The sequence below is a fragment of the Leptodactylus fuscus genome, chromosome 6 (assembly GCF_031893055.1).
Source record: "Leptodactylus fuscus isolate aLepFus1 chromosome 6, aLepFus1.hap2, whole genome shotgun sequence".
Taxonomy (NCBI): domain Eukaryota; kingdom Metazoa; phylum Chordata; class Amphibia; order Anura; family Leptodactylidae; genus Leptodactylus; species Leptodactylus fuscus.
Genome location: NC_134270.1, coordinates 129764168 through 129782503, shown reverse-complemented (window position 1 = coordinate 129782503; position 18336 = coordinate 129764168). Strand labels below are relative to the sequence as shown.

Here is an 18336-nt window from a genome sequence, read left to right as displayed (position 1 = left end):
CCCCAGTTTGGACCAATTCATGGTGGAGGGAGCCTCTAAACAGCCCAGTTTGGGCAAATTCATGGTGGAGGGAGCCTCTAACCAGCAGAGTTGGTGGAAATCAGGGTGGAGGGAGCCTCTAACCAGCAGAGTTGGGGGAAATCAGGGTGGAGGGAGCCTAGTATTAGCAGAATTGTGCAACGCTTATGGTGGATGAGTATGAGGATGCGGAGGAATTGGAGAGGTTGAGTACAGACATGGAGTTTCATGTTGGGGTGCTTTACACAGGTGGGCACAAAAATGACGGCTCTACCCAGTGGTGGTTCATTTTTATCAAAGTGAGCCGGTCGGCACTCTCAGCTGACAGACGGGTGCGCTTGTCAGTGATGATGCCACCGGCTGCACTGAACACCCTCTCAGATAGGACGCTGGCGGCAGGACAGGACAGCACCTCCAAGGCATATAGGGCAAGTTCAAGCCACAGGTCCAACTTCGACACCCAATACGTGTAGGGCGCAGAGGGGTCGGAGAGGACAGGGCTGTGGTCGGAAAGGTATTCCCGCAACATGCGCCTATACTTCTCACGCCTGGTGACACTAGGACCCTCCGTGGCGGCACTTTGGCGAGGGGGTGCCATCAAGGTGTCCCAGACCTTAGACAGTGTGCCCCTCGTTTGTGTGGACCGGTGAGAACTTGGTTGCCTACTGGAGGAACTGCCCTCCCTGCCGCCAACGTCACATGCTGGAAACATCTCCATCATATTCTGCACCAATTGCCTGTGGCAAGCATTGATGCGATTGGCCCTCCCCTCTACCGGAATAAAAGACGAGATGTTGTTTTTATACCGGGGGTCAAGGATAGCAAAGATCCAGTACTGGTTGTCCTCCATGATTTTGACAATACGCTTGTCGGTTGTAAAGCACCCCAACATGAACTCAGCCATGTCTGCCACAGTGTTAGTTGGCATGACTCCTCTGGCCCCACCGGAAAGTTCAATCTCCATTTCCTCCTCATCCTCCATGTCTACCCATCCGCGCTGCAACAATGGGACGATTCGAAGTTGCCCGGAAGCCTCCTGTATCACCATCACATCATTGGACAACTCTTCTTCCTCCTCCTCCTCCTCCATTAAACGCAGTGAAGCGGACAGATGTGTGGACCTACTCTCCAGCTGTGACGGATCGGATGCTATCCCTAACTCCTCTGTGTGATCTGAGTTATCCCTGATGTCAATCAGGGATTCTCTCAGAACACACAAGAGCGGGATTGTAAGGCTCACCATCGCATCCTCAGAGCTCACCCTCCTTGTGGACTCCTCAAAGACCCGTAGGATGTCACAAAGGTCTCTCATCCATGGCCACTCATGGATGTGAAACTGAGGCAGCTGACTTTGTGGCACCCTAGGGTTTTGTAGCTGGTATTCCATCAAAGGTCTCTGCTGCTCAACCACTCTATTCAACATCTGAAACGTTGAGTTCCAGCGTGTGGGGACGTCGCACAAAAGCCGGTGTTGTGGCACATGCAGGCGTTGCTGGAGAGATTTTAAGCTAGCAGCGGCTACTGTCGACTTGCGAAAGTGGGCGCACATGCGCCGCACTTTCACCAGTAGCTCTGGAACATTGGGGTAGCTCTTTAGGAAACGTTGCACCACTAGGTTGAAGACGTGGGCCAGGCATGGAACATGTTGGAGTCCGGCAAGCTCCAGAGCTGCTACCAGGTTCCGGCCGTTATCACAAACGACCATGCCTGGGCCCAGGTGCAGCGGCTCAAACCATATTGCCGTCTCATCGAGGAGGGCATCCCTCACCTCGGAGGCAGTGTGCTGTCTGTCCCCCAAGCTGATCAGCTTCAGCACAGCCTGCTGACGTCTACCAACGCCAGTGCTGCAACGTTTCCAACTCGTAGCTGGGGTCAATCTAACAGCGGAGGAGGAGGCGGTGGCGGAGGAGGAGGCGGTGGCGGAGGAGGAGGCGGTAGAGGAGGAGGAGGAGGGGGGTGTTCTTCTCGTGTCCCTGCCAGGAATGTTAGGCGGGGAGACGAGGTACACCGGGCCAGTTTGGGAAGCAGTCCCAGCCTCAACTACATTCACCCAGTGTGCCGTCAGTGAAATGTAGCGTCCCTGTCCGCATGCACTTGTCCACGCGTCGGTGGTCAAGTGGACCTTTGTGCAAAGCGCGGAACTAAGGGCCCGCCTGATGTTGAGTGACACGTGCTGGTGCAAGGCGGGGACGGCACACCGGGAGAAGTAGTGACGGCTAGGGACGGCATAGCGAGGTGCCGCAGTTGCCATCAGGTCCAGGAAGGCGGGAGTTTCAACAAGCCGGAACGCCAACATCTCCTGGGCCAGCAGTTTAGCGATGTTGGCGTTCAAGGCTTGCGCGTGTGGGTGGTTAGCAGTGTATTTCTGCCGCCGCTCCAATGTCTGAGAGATGGTGGGTTGTTGTAAAGAAACGCCTGATGGTGCCTTTGATGGTGCAGGAGAAGGAGATAAGACAGGACCAGGGGAGGATGAGGTAGAAGTCAACAAAGTGGCGGAGGCAGATGAAGTGGTGTCCTGGCTCGTCCTCTGGAGTGCATCGCCAGCACAGTCAGCAGTGGCAGTGGCAGAGGCAGAGGCAGTGGCAGTGGCGTGAACGGCAGGCGGCCTTTGTCCTGCCGTTGCTGCCTGCCACTGATTCCAGTGCTTGGATTCCAAATGACGGCGCATTGAAGTGGTGGACAGGTTGCTCTTCTCAGAGCCCCTAATCAATTTCGAGAGGCAAATTGTGCAGACAACACTATATCTGTCCTCGGCGCATTCCTTGAAAAAACTCCACACCTTCGAGAAACGTGCCCTCGAGGTGGGAGTTTTTCGGGGCTGGGTACGAACTGGAACATCTTGGGAGATTCCGGGTGTGGCCTGGCTTCGCCTAAGCTGCTGACCTCTGCCTCTGCCTCTAGCTACCCTTTTTGGTGCTGCACCTGCCTCAACATCCACACTACTTTCCCCGCTTGACATCCCCCCTGTCCAGGTCGGGTCAGTGTCCTCATCATCCACCACTTCCTCTTCCAACTCCTGTCTCATCTCCTCCTCCCGCACAATGCGCCGGTCAACTGGATGCCCTGACGGCAACTGCGTCACATCATCGTCGATGAGGGTGGGTTGCTGGTCATCCACCACCAAATCGAACGGAGATGGAGGAGACTCTAGTGTTTGAGCATCTGGATACAGATGCTCCTCTGTTAGGTTCGTGGAATCGTGACGTGGAGAGGCAGGTTGAGGGACAATGAAAGGAGCGGAGAACAGCTCTGGGGAGCAGGGACAGTTTGGGTTATTGTTCTGTAAAGCTTCGGAATTTTGGGAGGAAGGAAGACAAGACTGTTGGGTAATAGGAGGAGAGGAGGCAGAGTCTGACTGGCTGCTGGACAATGTGCTGTAAGCGTTCTCTGACAGCCATTGCAAGACCTGTTCCTGGTTCTCGGGCCTACTAAGGTTTGTACCCTGCAGTTTAGTTAATGTGGCAAGCAACCCTGGCACTGTGGAGTGGCGCAATGCTTGCTGCCCCACAGGAGTAGGCACGGGACGCCCTGTGGCTTCACTGCTACCTTGCTCCCCAGAACCATTCCCCCGACCTCGCCCACGGCCTCGTCCACGTCCCTTTCCGGGAGCCTTGCGCATTTTGAATTCCTAGTTAGAAATTGGCACTGTATACCAGTAGTAAAAATTGTGGGTGCACGTAACCCCAATATATTCTTTGAATTACCAGTCAGAAACTGGCACTATATGGCAGTAGCAAGAAATGAGGGTATTTGTATTCCCAATATACTCTTTGAATTCCCAGTCAGACAATGGCACTGTATACCAGTAGTAAAAATTGTGGGTGCACGTAACCCCAATATATTCTTTGAATTCCCAGTCAGAAACTGGCACTATATGGCAGTAGCAAGAAATGAGGGTATTTATAACCCCAATATATTCTTTGAATTCCCAGTCAGACAATGGCACTGTATACCAGTAGTAAAAATTGTGGGTGCACGTAACCCCAATATATTCTTTGAATTCCCAGTCAGAAACTGGCACTATATGGCAGTAGCAAGAAATGAGGGTATTTGTATTCCCAATATACTCTTTGAATTCCCAGTCAGACAATGGCACTGTATACCAGTAGTAAAAATTGTGGGTGCACGTAACCCCAATATATTCTTTGAATTCCCAGTCAGAAACTGGCACTATATGGCAGTAGCAAGAAATGAGGGTATTTGTATTCCCAATATACTCTTTGAATTCCCAGTCAGACAATGGCACTGTATACCAGTAGTAAAAATTGTGGGTGCACGTAACCCCAATATATTCTTTGAATTACCAGTCAGAAACTGGCACTATATGGCAGTAGCAAGAAATGAGGGTATTTATAACCCCAATATATTCTTTGAATTCCCAGTCAGACAATGGCACTGTATACCAGTAGTAAAAATTGTGGGTGCACGTAACCCCAATATATTCTTTGAATTCCCAGTCAGAAACTGGCACTATATGGCAGTAGCAAGAAATGAGGGTATTTGTATTCCCAATATACTCTTTGAATTCCCAGTCAGACAATGGCACTGTATACCAGTAGTAAAAATTGTGGGTGCACGTAACCCCAATATATTCTTTGAATTCCCAGTCAGAAACTGGCACTATATGGCAGTAGCAAGAAATGAGGGTATTTATAACCCCAATACATTCTTTGAATTCCCAGTCAGACAATGGCACTGTATACCAGTAGTAAAAATTGTGGGTGCACGTAACCCCAATATATTCTTTGAATTCCCAGTCAGAAACTGGCACTATATGGCAGTAGCAAGAAATGAGGGTATTTGTATTCCCAATATACTCTTTGAATTCCCAGTCAGACAATGGCACTGTATACCAGTAGTAAAAATTGTGGGTGCACGTAACCCCAATATATTCTTTGAATTCCCAGTCAGAAACTGGCACTATATGGCAGTAGCAAGAAATGAGGGTATTTGTATTCCCAATATACTCTTTGAATTCCCAGTCAGACAATGGCACTGTATACCAGTAGTAAAAATTGTGGGTGCACGTAACCCCAATATATTCTTTGAATTCCCAGTCAGAAACTGGCACTATATGGCAGTAGCAAGAAATGAGGGTATTTATAACCCCAATATATTCTTTGAATTCCCAGTCAGACAATGGCACTGTATACCAGTAGTAAAAATTGTGGGTGCACGTAACCCCAATATATTCTTTGAATTCCCAGTCAGAAACTGGCACTATATGGCAGTAGCAAGAAATGAGGGTATTTGTATTCCCAATATACTCTTTGAATTCCCAGTCAGACAATGGCACTGTATACCAGTAGTAAAAATTGTGGGTGCACGTAACCCCAATATATTCTTTGAATTACCAGTCAGAAACTGGCACTATATGGCAGTAGCAAGAAATGAGGGTATTTATAACCCCAATATATTCTTTGAATTCCCAGTCAGACAATGGCACTGTATACCAGTAGTAAAAATTGTGGGTGCACGTAACCCCAATATATTCTTTGAATTCCCAGTCAGAAACTGGCACTATATGGCAGTAGCAAGAAATGAGGGTATTTATAACCCCAATATATTCTTTGAATTCCCAGTCAGACAATGGCACTGTATACCAGTAGTAAAAATTGTGGGTGCACGTAACCCCAATATATTCTTTGAATTCCCAGTCAGAAACTGGCACTATATGGCAGTAGCAAGAAATGAGGGTATTTGTATTCCCAATATACTCTTTGAATTCCCAGTCAGACAATGGCACTGTATACCAGTAGTAAAAATTGTGGGTGCACGTAACCCCAATATATTCTTTGAATTCCCAGTCAGAAACTGGCACTATATGGCAGTAGCAAGAAATGAGGGTATTTGTATTCCCAATATACTCTTTGAATTCCCAGTCAGACAATGGCACTGTATACCAGTAGTAAAAATTGTGGGTGCACGTAACCCCAATATATTCTTTGAATTCCCAGTCAGAAACTGGCACTATATGGCAGTAGCAAGAAATGAGGGTATTTATAACCCCAATATATTCTTTGAATTCCCAGTCAGACAATGGCACTGTATACCAGTAGTAAAAATTGTGGGTGCACGTAACCCCAATATATTCTTTGAATTCCCAGTCAGAAACTGGCACTATATGGCAGTAGCAAGAAATGAGGGTATTTGTATTCCCAATATACTCTTTGAATTCCCAGTCAGACAATGGCACTGTATACCAGTAGTAAAAATTGTGGGTGCACGTAACCCCAATATATTCTTTGAATTCCCAGTCAGAAACTGGCACTATATGGCAGTAGCAAGAAATGAGGGTATTTATAACCCCAATATATTCTTTGAATTCCCAGTCAGACAATGGCACTGTATACCAGTAGTAAAAATTGTGGGTGCACGTAACCCCAATATATTCTTTGAATTACCAGTCAGAAACTGGCACTATATGGCAGTAGCAAGAAATGAGGGTATTTATAACCCCAATATATTCTTTGAATTCCCAGTCAGACAATGGCACTGTATACCAGTAGTAAAAATTGTGGGTGCACGTAACCCCAATATATTCTTTGAATTACCAGTCAGAAACTGGCACTATATGGCAGTAGCAAGAAATGAGGGTATTTATAACCCCAATATATTCTTTGAATTCCCAGTCAGACAATGGCACTGTATACCAGTAGTAAAAATTGTGGGTGCACGTAACCCCAATATATTCTTTGAATTCCCAGTCAGAAACTGGCACTATATGGCAGTAGCAAGAAATGAGGGTATTTGTATTCCCAATATACTCTTTGAATTCCCAGTCAGACAATGGCACTGTATACCAGTAGTAAAAATTGTGGGTGCACGTAACCCCAATATATTCTTTGAATTACCAGTCAGAAACTGGCACTATATGGCAGTAGCAAGAAATGAGGGTATTTATAACCCCAATATATTCTTTGAATTCCCAGTCAGACAATGGCACTGTATACCAGTAGTAAAAATTGTGGGTGCACGTAACCCCAATATATTCTTTGAATTACCAGTCAGAAACTGGCACTATATGGCAGTAGCAAGAAATGAGGGTATTTATAACCCCAATATATTCTTTGAATTCCCAGTCAGACAATGGCACTGTATACCAGTAGTAAAAATTGTGGGTGCACGTAACCCCAATATATTCTTTGAATTCCCAGTCAGAAACTGGCACTATATGGCAGTAGCAAGAAATGAGGGTATTTGTATTCCCAATATACTCTTTGAATTCCCAGTCAGACAATGGCACTGTATACCAGTAGTAAAAATTGTGGGTGCACGTAACCCCAATATATTCTTTGAATTACCAGTCAGAAACTGGCACTATATGGCAGTAGCAAGAAATGAGGGTATTTATAACCCCAATATATTCTTTGAATTCCCAGTCAGACAATGGCACTGTATACCAGTAGTAAAAATTGTGGGTGCACGTAACCCCAATATATTCTTTGAATTCCCAGTCAGAAACTGGCACTATATGGCAGTAGCAAGAAATGAGGGTATTTGTATTCCCAATATACTCTTTGAATTCCCAGTCAGACAATGGCACTGTATACCAGTAGTAAAAATTGTGGGTGCACGTAACCCCAATATATTCTTTGAATTCCCAGTCAGAAACTGGCACTATATGGCAGTAGCAAGAAATGAGGGTATTTATAACCCCAATATATTCTTTGAATTCCCAGTCAGACAATGGCACTGTATACCAGTAGTAAAAATTGTGGGTGCACGTAACCCCAATATATTCTTTGAATTCCCAGTCAGAAACTGGCACTATATGGCAGTAGCAAGAAATGAGGGTATTTGTATTCCCAATATACTCTTTGAATTCCCAGTCAGACAATGGCACTGTATACCAGTAGTAAAAATTGTGGGTGCACGTAACCCCAATATATTCTTTGAATTACCAGTCAGAAACTGGCACTATATGGCAGTAGCAAGAAATGAGGGTATTTATAACCCCAATATATTCTTTGAATTCCCAGTCAGACAATGGCACTGTATACCAGTAGTAAAAATTGTGGGTGCACGTAACCCCAATATATTCTTTGAATTCCCAGTCAGAAACTGGCACTATATGGCAGTAGCAAGAAATGAGGGTATTTGTATTCCCAATATACTCTTTGAATTCCCAGTCAGACAATGGCACTGTATACCAGTAGTAAAAATTGTGGGTGCACGTAACCCCAATATATTCTTTGAATTCCCAGTCAGACACTGGCACTATATGGCAGTAGCAAGAAATGAGGGTATTTGTATTCCCAATATATTCTTTGAATTCCCAGTCAGACAATGGCACTGTATACCAGTAGTAAAAATTGTGGGTGCACGTAACCCCAATATATTCTTTGAATTACCAGTCAGAAACTGGCACTATATGGCAGTAGCAAGAAATGAGGGTATTTGTATTCCCAATATATTCTTTGAATTCCCAGTCAGACAATGGCACTGTATACCAGTAGTAAAAATTGTGGGTGTATATAGCCCCAATTCTATTGCTAGGGGACTTGCAGGGTATTTCTGGGGTGAAGGTGGGGGGGCACACCGTTGGAACGGGTATCGGGGTATATATCGGGTATACGGGAATACACTGACAGTGTATTCCATTCAGGATCCTGGGAAAGCTGGGTTGCGGCGATTGAGCCCGTCAGTGCCACGTTACACTGACAAGCTTCTCCCTGGAATTTAGCTCTTACAAGAGCTGTTGGTTGTCTTCTCCTTCCTATCCTAGCCTGTCCCTGCCTACCCAGAATCTAAGCCCTAGCTAGCTGGACGGAAACCTCCGTCCTCGGTGAATTGCAAGCTCAGAATGACGCGAAGCTGGGCGTCGCTGTTCTTTTAAATTAGAGGTCACATGTTTTCGGCAGCCAATGGGTTTTGCCTACTTTTTTCAACGTCACCGGTGTCGTAGTTCCTGTCCCACCTACCCAGCGCTGTTATTGGAGCAAAAAAGGCGCCAGGGAAGGTGGGAGGGGAATCGAGTAATGGCGCACTTTACCACGCGGTGTTCGATTCGATTCGAACATGCCGAACAGCCTAATATCCGATCGAACATGAGTTCGATAGAACACTGTTCGCTCATCTCTAGTCGTGACAACTTGAGGGTCACACTGTGATCACTTTCACTATCATTAGGTGATATGTACTGTAGTAGCGCCGCACTATAATCTTATGTCACAGGGTATCCTAAATGAAAAGACCTCCAATTAAACAGACACCCAACATAAAATACTGTATAGAACATTTGGCCTCGAAGCAAGGATGAGTATTTCTGATCTGCCAAAATCTTCAATTTTACCTGATAAAAATCACCACGAAAATGAAAGCTTCGGTCATTTTCAGATGTCAGCGGCAAAGCAGGTCTACAAACAGTGGAGAAAGAAAACACAATAAATGCAATTTTCCCGTCAGTGATTACAGCCATAGCTAGACTGAGGATACAATTTCAGGTGGAGAAGTCGTTCTTAAAGGGCCACTAACCCGAAGCACAACAAAAGGCTTTATAATAGGTCCTAGGAAATATATTCATTAGCCTTTTAAGATACAGTTGTATAGCAAGAACATGAACTGCTGAAATGTTACATTATTTTTGTTATAAAAATTCTGGCATGTATAAAAGAACCTATCACAGATTTTTGGGACACTAAGGCCCGGATCACATCTGCGTTTAGGGAGAAAAGTAGTTATCTGGGAAAACACGCAGACCCCATAGACTATAATGGGGTCCATGTGGTTTCCACACAAAACATGAGAAGAGAAAAGAACCAGAGACTTGGTTTCCAAACAGCGCTAACCCAACACTGTACGTGATCACAAGCAGAAAATAAAAAACAAAAAGCTTTATACCTACCTAAAGATGAGTGCTCTGGTGCTTGTAGAGTCTGTGCTGCTCTTCATTGAATCCTGGAGGGTACACCTCATATTCAGTGGGCATACACATTTGAGGACCATTTCAAAATGGTTGGCACCACCATATACAGATATATCCAAACACAGCAAATAGTACACTGCTCAAAAAAATAAAGGGAACACTCAAATAACACATCCTAGATCTGAATGAATTAAATATTCTCATTGAATACTTTGTTCTGTACAAAGTTGAATGCGATGACAACAAAATCACACAAAAATCATCAATGGAAATCAAATTTATTAACCAATGGAAACCTGGGCATGCTCCTGATGAGGTTGCGGATGGTCTCCTGAGGGATCTTCTCCCAGACCTGGACTAAAGCATCTGCCAACTCCTGGACAGTCTGTGGGACAGTCTGTGGTGCAACGTGACGTTGGTGGATGGAGTGAGACATGATGTCCCAGATGTGCTCAATTGGATTCAGGTCTGAGGAACGGGCGGGCCAGTGCATAGCTTCAATGCCTTCATCTTGCAGGAACTGCTGACACACTCCAGCCACATGAGGTCTGGCATTGTCCTGCATTAGGAGGAGCCCAGGGCCAACCGCACCAGCATATGGTCTCACAAGGGGTCTGAGGATCTCATCTTGGTACCTAATGGCAGTCAGGCTACCTCTGGCGAGCACATGGAGGGCTGTGCGACCCTCCAAAGAAATGCCACCCCACAACATTACTGACCCACTACCAAACCAATCATGCCGAAGGATATTGCAGGCAGCGTTTGGAGACGCCATGTATAGTGATCTGCTGCCTGCAACGCTGAAAGCGTTCCTCACGCTGTGCTGGTGATTGTTCCGGCGTCTCAGCAGCTCGTTGGGAAGCCATATAATGAGCCTGTTGGGGTTTTTGGGGGATTAGGGAATGGTTTTCAGATTGCAGGACTGAACCCTTGTCTATTTGTTATAGTATATTTTATTTGTTTTTAATCTGCTGAGGTAGATGTTCTTTTTGTCTCTGGTATTGCTTACAATAGGTTAATTCTGCATCAGGCTGTCCGTCGTTCAGGTCCGCTGGGGGACCCAAAAAACAGAAAATCAGACCACTAAAACAGTGGTTACACACAGACTACCGTTTCAAACTGAAAGTGGAGGAGAAAAAAAGTCCTCCGTGCAGGACTTTACTCTCTGCGATTTTTGTGTTTTTAGCGGCCAAGTCTCTAATAGAGACTCCGCTGCAGATGAAAACTCAGCCTGAAAAAACATTTATTCTATTCTTTATTTATGAGCTTATCTGTACAGATACCACATCTCTGCTTTATTGAGATAAATCATGCGCTCAAGGACCAGTGAGTCAGGAGTTTGCTATCTCATGTCTGTGACCAGTTTAACATATATAAGAGTGCACTTCCTATAAAGAAGTTGTCTTTTCGGTTTTATCTGTCTACTTCATTCTTACTCTTTTTTTGTTCATATAAAACTATATATAAAGTGAAAATATACAAACTGAAAAGCCATGCTACATTGGAAAATATTAACATGGCTAACCTAATGGAGTGCACATGCTCCAACCTGTTATTGTAGTCCCACAGAGCAGGATTCAGGATCCAGGCCTTGGTGAAGGTTGTTTCTCCCACGCACCTCTAATGATGTAGGGTAGGTGAGTAGAGATACCATATGGATGTAAAGTACATAATGATACAATGCAGCTATATATTAGAAGTATCGTGCCTTTCCCTGTCAGTTTAGCTGCTTTTTCTTATTTCTCCACATAAATACACAGGTCAAGGGGACAACACATGGCATCTCTAATATACTGCAAATGTTACTTTCCTTTGAAGTGCTGTTCATTATGGATTTAGGATAGATACTGATCCTCTAGTTAGACATGGGAGTATTCAGTAAATGGGTTTAACCTCTGTAATGATAGAGGAATCACGTGACCATCTTCTAAAAGGCCTGAAAACCGTCACTGTGAGTGGAGGAAAAATACTAAACCGTAACCATTCCCTGAAACAGAAGAGACAGCCATATTATTAAATGCTATAACTACTTACTTTAAGTGGATCATATTTTGTCTTTTATAGATTTTTATACATCTTTGATAGTGTTCAGATATCATATTTATTAATTATACATATTCAGCTAATTGTAGGCTGTGAAGCTACGTCTTAAGCTGGCTGGGCACTTTACATAGCTTTTGGTCCAGTGGGCATTTAGGTGACAACCATCTTACCTGTACTGGGTTGGGCAGTTGAAATCCAGACTTCTGCACTCAGGTATATGCCGGGAGATTTACGTACACATTAGTTAGTCAGTCGGTGACCGTTCTGGCCGATATACATCTAATATTTATGTCCAGCTTTACTCTGGGATGTGTCAATTCAGAAAAACAAGGCAGGCATGAGATGTGTCTGCTGTGCGGCTTCTCCCTGCCCTGCTTAGCTTTCTCCATATAAACAAACAGAGAAAGACTTATCAGTCAAGCCGGGTAAGAAGTAGAGAAGCCGCACAATTCATCTCCCTGCTCCTGACTTGTATATATAACAATAGCTCAATGTTTTGGCCAGAATTTAGAAACATCTTTGCAATGCAAGTTTTGTTTGTATATTTTTTTGGGTGCAAAAACTCACACATATCAGAAAATAGTAGCGTCTGTACTCCAGAGACACTGGCATTGAAAAAATGGCCTCATTTTAGCCAGTGTGAGGTGTATTGTGACAGATTTATCAGGTAAGGGAATTCACAGTCATAAACGTGTCACAACAGACATCAATAATGGAGTTTACCTTCAAATGAGAAATCCATGCCACGTTGGACCCCCGTCATGATTTGAGGCAGCAGAAACTTGATATTAAGACCCCTGTAATAGAAAATCGTTCCAATAATAGAAAAATATTTTTACAGGCATGCTGAATAAACCTTTCAATTTATAACAGGTTACAATCTTACAGGAAAACTTGTATTTAGCAATATAAGTATAAAGCATAAACTATGTAATTTGTACAGTCAGTCTTGCAGAGTTTTTTAAGCAAATCAGATCAGATTTTTATTCAGAAATTATACAGATTTTGGTCAGATCTATAGGCCACACACCAATTCAGATTAAAGGGGTTGTTCAATTTAAAACAAAAATGTATCAAGGGCTGAGAATTGCATAAAGATACAAAACACATAAGGGCGGGTTCATACCTAGACCCGGTCTCCGCTTTAGCCAATCCGGCAGGTTTCTGTCTTCTGCCCCGAGAAACTGGAAACCCGGCAGTCAGTTTGCAAACCCATTCATGTGAATGGGTTTGCAAAGTGACTGCCCATGAGCATCTTCTGCCTCTCCGCGGCAAAACAGTTTTTTTAACCGGACACAAAGTCCTGCATGTTCGACTTTGTGTCCGGTTTTAAAAAAAAAAACGGTTTCACTGCGGACAGACAGAAAATGCACATGCGCGGTCACTTTGCAAACCCATTCAAGTAAATAGGTTTGAAAACTGACTGCCAGGTTTCCTTCCTGTACAGTTTCTCTGGGCAGAAGACGGAAACCCGCCAGAATGGCTAAAGCGGAGACCGGGCGCAGTTGTGAACCTGCCCTAACCTTTAAGAAGTGAGCTGAGATTTAGCAGAGTACCGAAATACTGGCAATCCCATAGAGGTGGGTGGAATATTACCAGACATGCTCAACTATTGCTCCATTCACACAGCACAAAAGGGACCCCCATTCTCCCTGGAACAGCTGTACAGTTAGGTCCATAAATATTTGGACAGAAACAACATTTTTCTCATTTTGGTTCTGTACATTACCACAATGTTGAAGTTCTGACTTTCAGCTTCAATTCAGTGGGTTGAACAAAATGACTGCATATAAATGCGAGGACTAAAGCCTATAGATAAACACAATCCGTTCATTTCAGAGGCTCAAAAGTCATTGGGCAAATTACATAATTGCAAATAAAATATAAGGTTCTAATACTTGGTTGTTAACCCTTTGTTGGCAATAACTGCCTGAAGTCTCGAACTCATGAACATTACCAGACACTTCTGTGTTCCCTCCTTGTTAATGCTCGGCCTTTATTACAGCGGTTTTTAGTTGCTGTTTGACTGCCTGTCTGAAGTTTAGTCTGTAACAAGTGAAATGCTGCTCATTTGGGGTTGCTTTGGCTTTATGTTTTGGGTCACAGTCCATCTGTATTATATATCAGTTTGGCTGGATTTGAGCAGACAGTATATCTCTGAATACCTCAGAATTCATTTGGCTGCTTCTGTCCTGTGTCACATCATTAATAAACACTAGTGACCCAGAGCCACTGGCAGCCATGAAAGCCCAAGCCATCACCCAGCCTCCGCCTTGTTTTACAGATGATGTGGTATGCTTTGGATCATGAGCTGTACCATGCCTTTGCCATACTTTTTTCTATCCATCATTCTGGTAGAGGTTGATCTTGGTTTCAGCTGTCCAAAAAATGTTGTAACAGAACTGTGCTGGCTTTTTTAGATGTCTATTAGCAAAGTCCAATCTAGTCTTGAAGCTTATGAATGGCTTGCACCGTGCAGTGAACACTCTGTATTTACTTTCATGCAGCCTTCTCTTTATGGTGGATTTAGATATTGATACGCCTACATACTAGAGAGTGTTGTTCACTTAGTTGGCTGTTGTGAAGGGGTTTCTGTTCACCATGGAAAATATTCTGCGATCATTCAACACTGTTGTCTTCCATGGCCGTCCAGGTCTGATGAGTTCACCAGGGCTTGCTCTCTTTCTCAGGATGTACCAAACTGTAGATGTTGCCTCTCCTAATATTGTAGCAATATCTCGGATGTTTTTTTTCTGGTTTCGCAGCTTAAGGATGGCTTGTTTCTCCTTTGACTGCATGTTTTCTTTACAGCAAAATCCTCCAAATGCAAGCACCGCACCTCAAATTAACTCTAGGCCTTTTATCTGCTCAATTGAGGATGACATAAATAAGGAATTGCCCCCACCTGCCCGTGAAACAGCCCAAGAGTCAATTGTCCAATTACTTTTGGTCACTTTAAAAACAGGGTGACACGTTAAGGAGATGAAACTCCTAAAACCTTCATCCAATTTTAATGTGGATACCCTCAAATGAAAGCTGAAAGTCTGGATGTTATGTCCATGTCCATTATATAACTATAACTTGAATATGTTTCAGTAAACAGGTAAAAAAAGCTAAATTTGTGTCAGTATCCAAATCTATATGGACCTAACTGTAAGTACAAAACATAACTAAAAAGTACATTCTCCTTTAAGGAACTGAATGTTTTAAAGAGTTTCCTGTTACATTAAAAAGGATAAAATCATGATAGGACTTGTTTCCATATCATTTCAGCCATTTCTCTGTATCTTAGTGTACGTGGAGGTTGTATACAGTCCAAAGGGAGACCGGAAAGATTGGATGCCAGCTCCAAAAGCCTGAGGAATGACTTGGGACTTGTCAGGTGCACACGGACTGGTCCAATGCTGCCTTTAAAGCGGAAGGATTTGTATACTGGGAAATGCTCCTGGAGTGTTTGATCCAACTATAAGAAGAATAAATACACATGACTACTGAGGAAACAAATGTAAAAAAATCAGCCTGAAGGAAAGAGTTCTGCTCACAGTGCCTTCTATTTTTACAATTTTGGAAAGGTTAGAAGACGAAGAAGTCAGAGTACTTTGACTAAGGCCTGTTTCACACAAAGCTATTCAGTCTGTGATATGCAAACTGGATATTGGCCATATTTCCCAGACCGAGTACTGAATTGGGGACTTGGACTCCCAGCATTATAGATATCTCTGATGCTGGGAGTCCAGATTCCAGGTCAGTGCTTGGATGGGAAATATGGTCGACATTCAGTCCATATTTCCCAGACTAAATAAGTCTGTGTCAAGCTGGCCTAATGCTTCATTCCTAAGTGTCTGCCAAGTAAGATGGTCCTGGTAAGAACTAGTCACAGCTAAAGTGAAGACCATTCATTTAATGCTCCTACAGATGTCACTAAACTCTGTGAACTTGCCATCCCGCTGCTGCTGACCCATAACCTTGCTTTTAAACTGCATTTGAATTATATGAAGATACCTACACTGCATAAACGGCCCCCTGTGTTATTTATACCGTACTGTCTTTAGCCATTCTTAACAACCTGGCTGTCTCTGTGAAGGGCACATTTAAAGGGAGTCTATCATTGCATATATTGGTTGTCAATTGACACCATGTTGGAATAGCCTTTTTAAAGAGTATTCATCTCCTATCTTAATTTCTATGTCTTCGCCGCTGTCTTCAAGTTATGCCTGTTTTTCCATTTATATAAATAATGCTCAGAGAGGACAGGGGGAGTTTCCCTTGTGTTCTGAGCACAGCCTCGTCATCCCCCCCCCCATGCCACCATGTATGGTATTCATTACGACCCCTGCATCTTTTTCCTGTGTCTGCATGTTTCCTGCCAGCGCATGCGCAATTAGCTCTGCCACTTTGCATTTGGGCAGAGTTGAATGCACAGCCTCCGCCTGCCATCTAATCGAACCTCAATGGAGGGCGGAGTATGCTTTGTTTTAGCGTAGTTTTGGTTCAGGACACTTTAAATACAAAGAATAGAGTGAAAAAAAGAGTCAAAGAGTCAGGGTATTAAGAAAAAATCTGAAGAAGCAGTAGCTGGACAGAAAGACGTCAGGACAAGAAACAGAAAGGCATCATAAGAAAAAGAAGAATTGTGTATAGACTATGAAAGCTGGAGAGAAAAAAAGAAAGCAGAAGTGGAGGGAAGACAAGGATTTAGTTAAGCAAAAAAAAAGTCAGAAAAAAAGTGTCAGTAGAAGGAAAAAGGAGATGATAAAGGAGATGGAAGATGTCAGACAAGAGTCAAGGAAAAAAAGTGAAGAGATTAAAGAAAAGAAAGTTAAAAGGTATAAAAAAAAACACCAATGAATTCCAGAGAGGAAAGAGAAAATAAACAAAGTAAGAAAGATAAGGAGAGAGGAAAAGAATGTGAAAATATTTAGAAGAGGAAAGTGAAAGAAGGAAAAAAAGCAGAAAAGAGTAAATATAACAGATTATTAGGAAAAGTAAAAAAAAAAAAAAAGACGAAGACAAAAGAGAAGAAATGAGAAAGTATACAGAAGAAAGAAAGAAGTCAGGAGAAGAAAGAGAAAGGAGTAAGAAGTGAAAGGACTGAGGAGAAGTAAGTGAAAGGGCTCATGACAAGAAAGAGAAGAAAGTGAAAGGGCTCATGACAAGAAAGAGAAAGAAGGAGAAGAAAGTGAAAGGGCTCATGACAAGAAAGAGAAAGAAGTAAGGAGAAGAAAGTGAAAGGGCTCATGACAAGAAAGAGAAAGAAGTAAGGAGAAGAAAGTGAAAGGAGTCAGAAAAAGAAAGAAAAAGGTTCAGAAGAAGAAAGAGGAAGTCAAGATAAGAAAGAGAAAGGAGACAAGAAAGAACAAACTGAGTCAGGAGAAGAAAGAAAGTCAGGAGACTGTTCTGTTTATAACCTAAAGGAGTTGTCCACTTTCAGACCAATATTGAGAGAAAATTTTATTGTTTGTATAATGAATAGTTACACATCTTTTCTTTATACTTTTTAAATCAATTCCTCACGGTTTTCTAGATCGCTGCTTGCTGTCATTCATTCTGCTTATTCTCAGTGGCTAAGAATCAGTCCATGGTCATGTGATGGACACACAGGTGCACGGCTTGTTACAGTCACAGCACACTTATCAGACATCTGCCAGGTAACAAGACGCACCTGTGTGCAAGGGGAAGAAAAGAAAGGAATGAGGGAAGAAATAGGAAGAGGACGAGAAAGAGAAAATTGAGTCAGCTGAAGAAGAAGAAAGTAATTAGAAGAAGAAAGTAGAAGGGGTCAAGAGAAGAAAGAGAAAGATGTCAGTAGTAAGTGAAAGGAGTCATGAAAAGAAAGAAAGGGTCAGGAGAAGAAAGTGAAAGGATTCAGGAGAAGAAAGTGAAAGGAGTCAAATCAAGGAAGTGAAGGATTGAGGATGAAAGAGAAAAGGAGTCAGGAGAAGAAATTGAGTTTGCATGGAGTTTGTATGTTCTCCCCATGTTTGTATTCTGGTTTCCTCCGACAATCCAAAGACTTGATAGTGATATATATGATTGTGAGCCCTGTATGGGACAGTGACTCACAATATATCTATAAAAGTGCTGTGGAATATAATGGCGCTAAACAAGTAAGCAAAATAAACAAATAAAAGTCAGAGAAAAAGTGAAAGGGGTGAAGAGGTGAAAGAGAAAGATACTTTAAAATAAGTAAGAGGAGACAAACAGAGAAATCAGGGATTGAAATAAAAAGTAGAGAAACCAAAGGCGAAAGAAAACTCAACAGGATCGGTGTCCCTGACCCAGATCTTGAAATAGATGCAGATAGACAGCCAACTGCTTTAAGAAATTGATGGCATAGCCACTGGAAACACCATTAAGTTTATTTGTTAGATTATGCAAAAAAACAAACTAAATTTTCAATCGATATC

General features: G+C 43.2%; 2 protein-coding genes across 2 annotated transcripts in view; both read right to left on the bottom strand.

Annotated features, from left to right (window-relative positions):
- The window catches only part of LOC142209305 (inactive phospholipase C-like protein 2), a 124066-nt gene that overhangs the window by 90822 nt on the left and 14908 nt on the right, over positions 1-18336 (bottom strand). The window lies entirely within an intron of this gene.
- Positions 14288-18336, bottom strand: part of GHDC (GH3 domain containing) — a 51032-nt gene continuing 46983 nt past the window's right edge. The window contains exon 9 of the mRNA XM_075278289.1: positions 14288-15392. Coding sequence (XP_075134390.1) covers positions 15171-15392 — 222 coding nt within the window. The 3' untranslated portion in view covers positions 14288-15170. The remainder of the gene's footprint in view (positions 15393-18336) is intronic.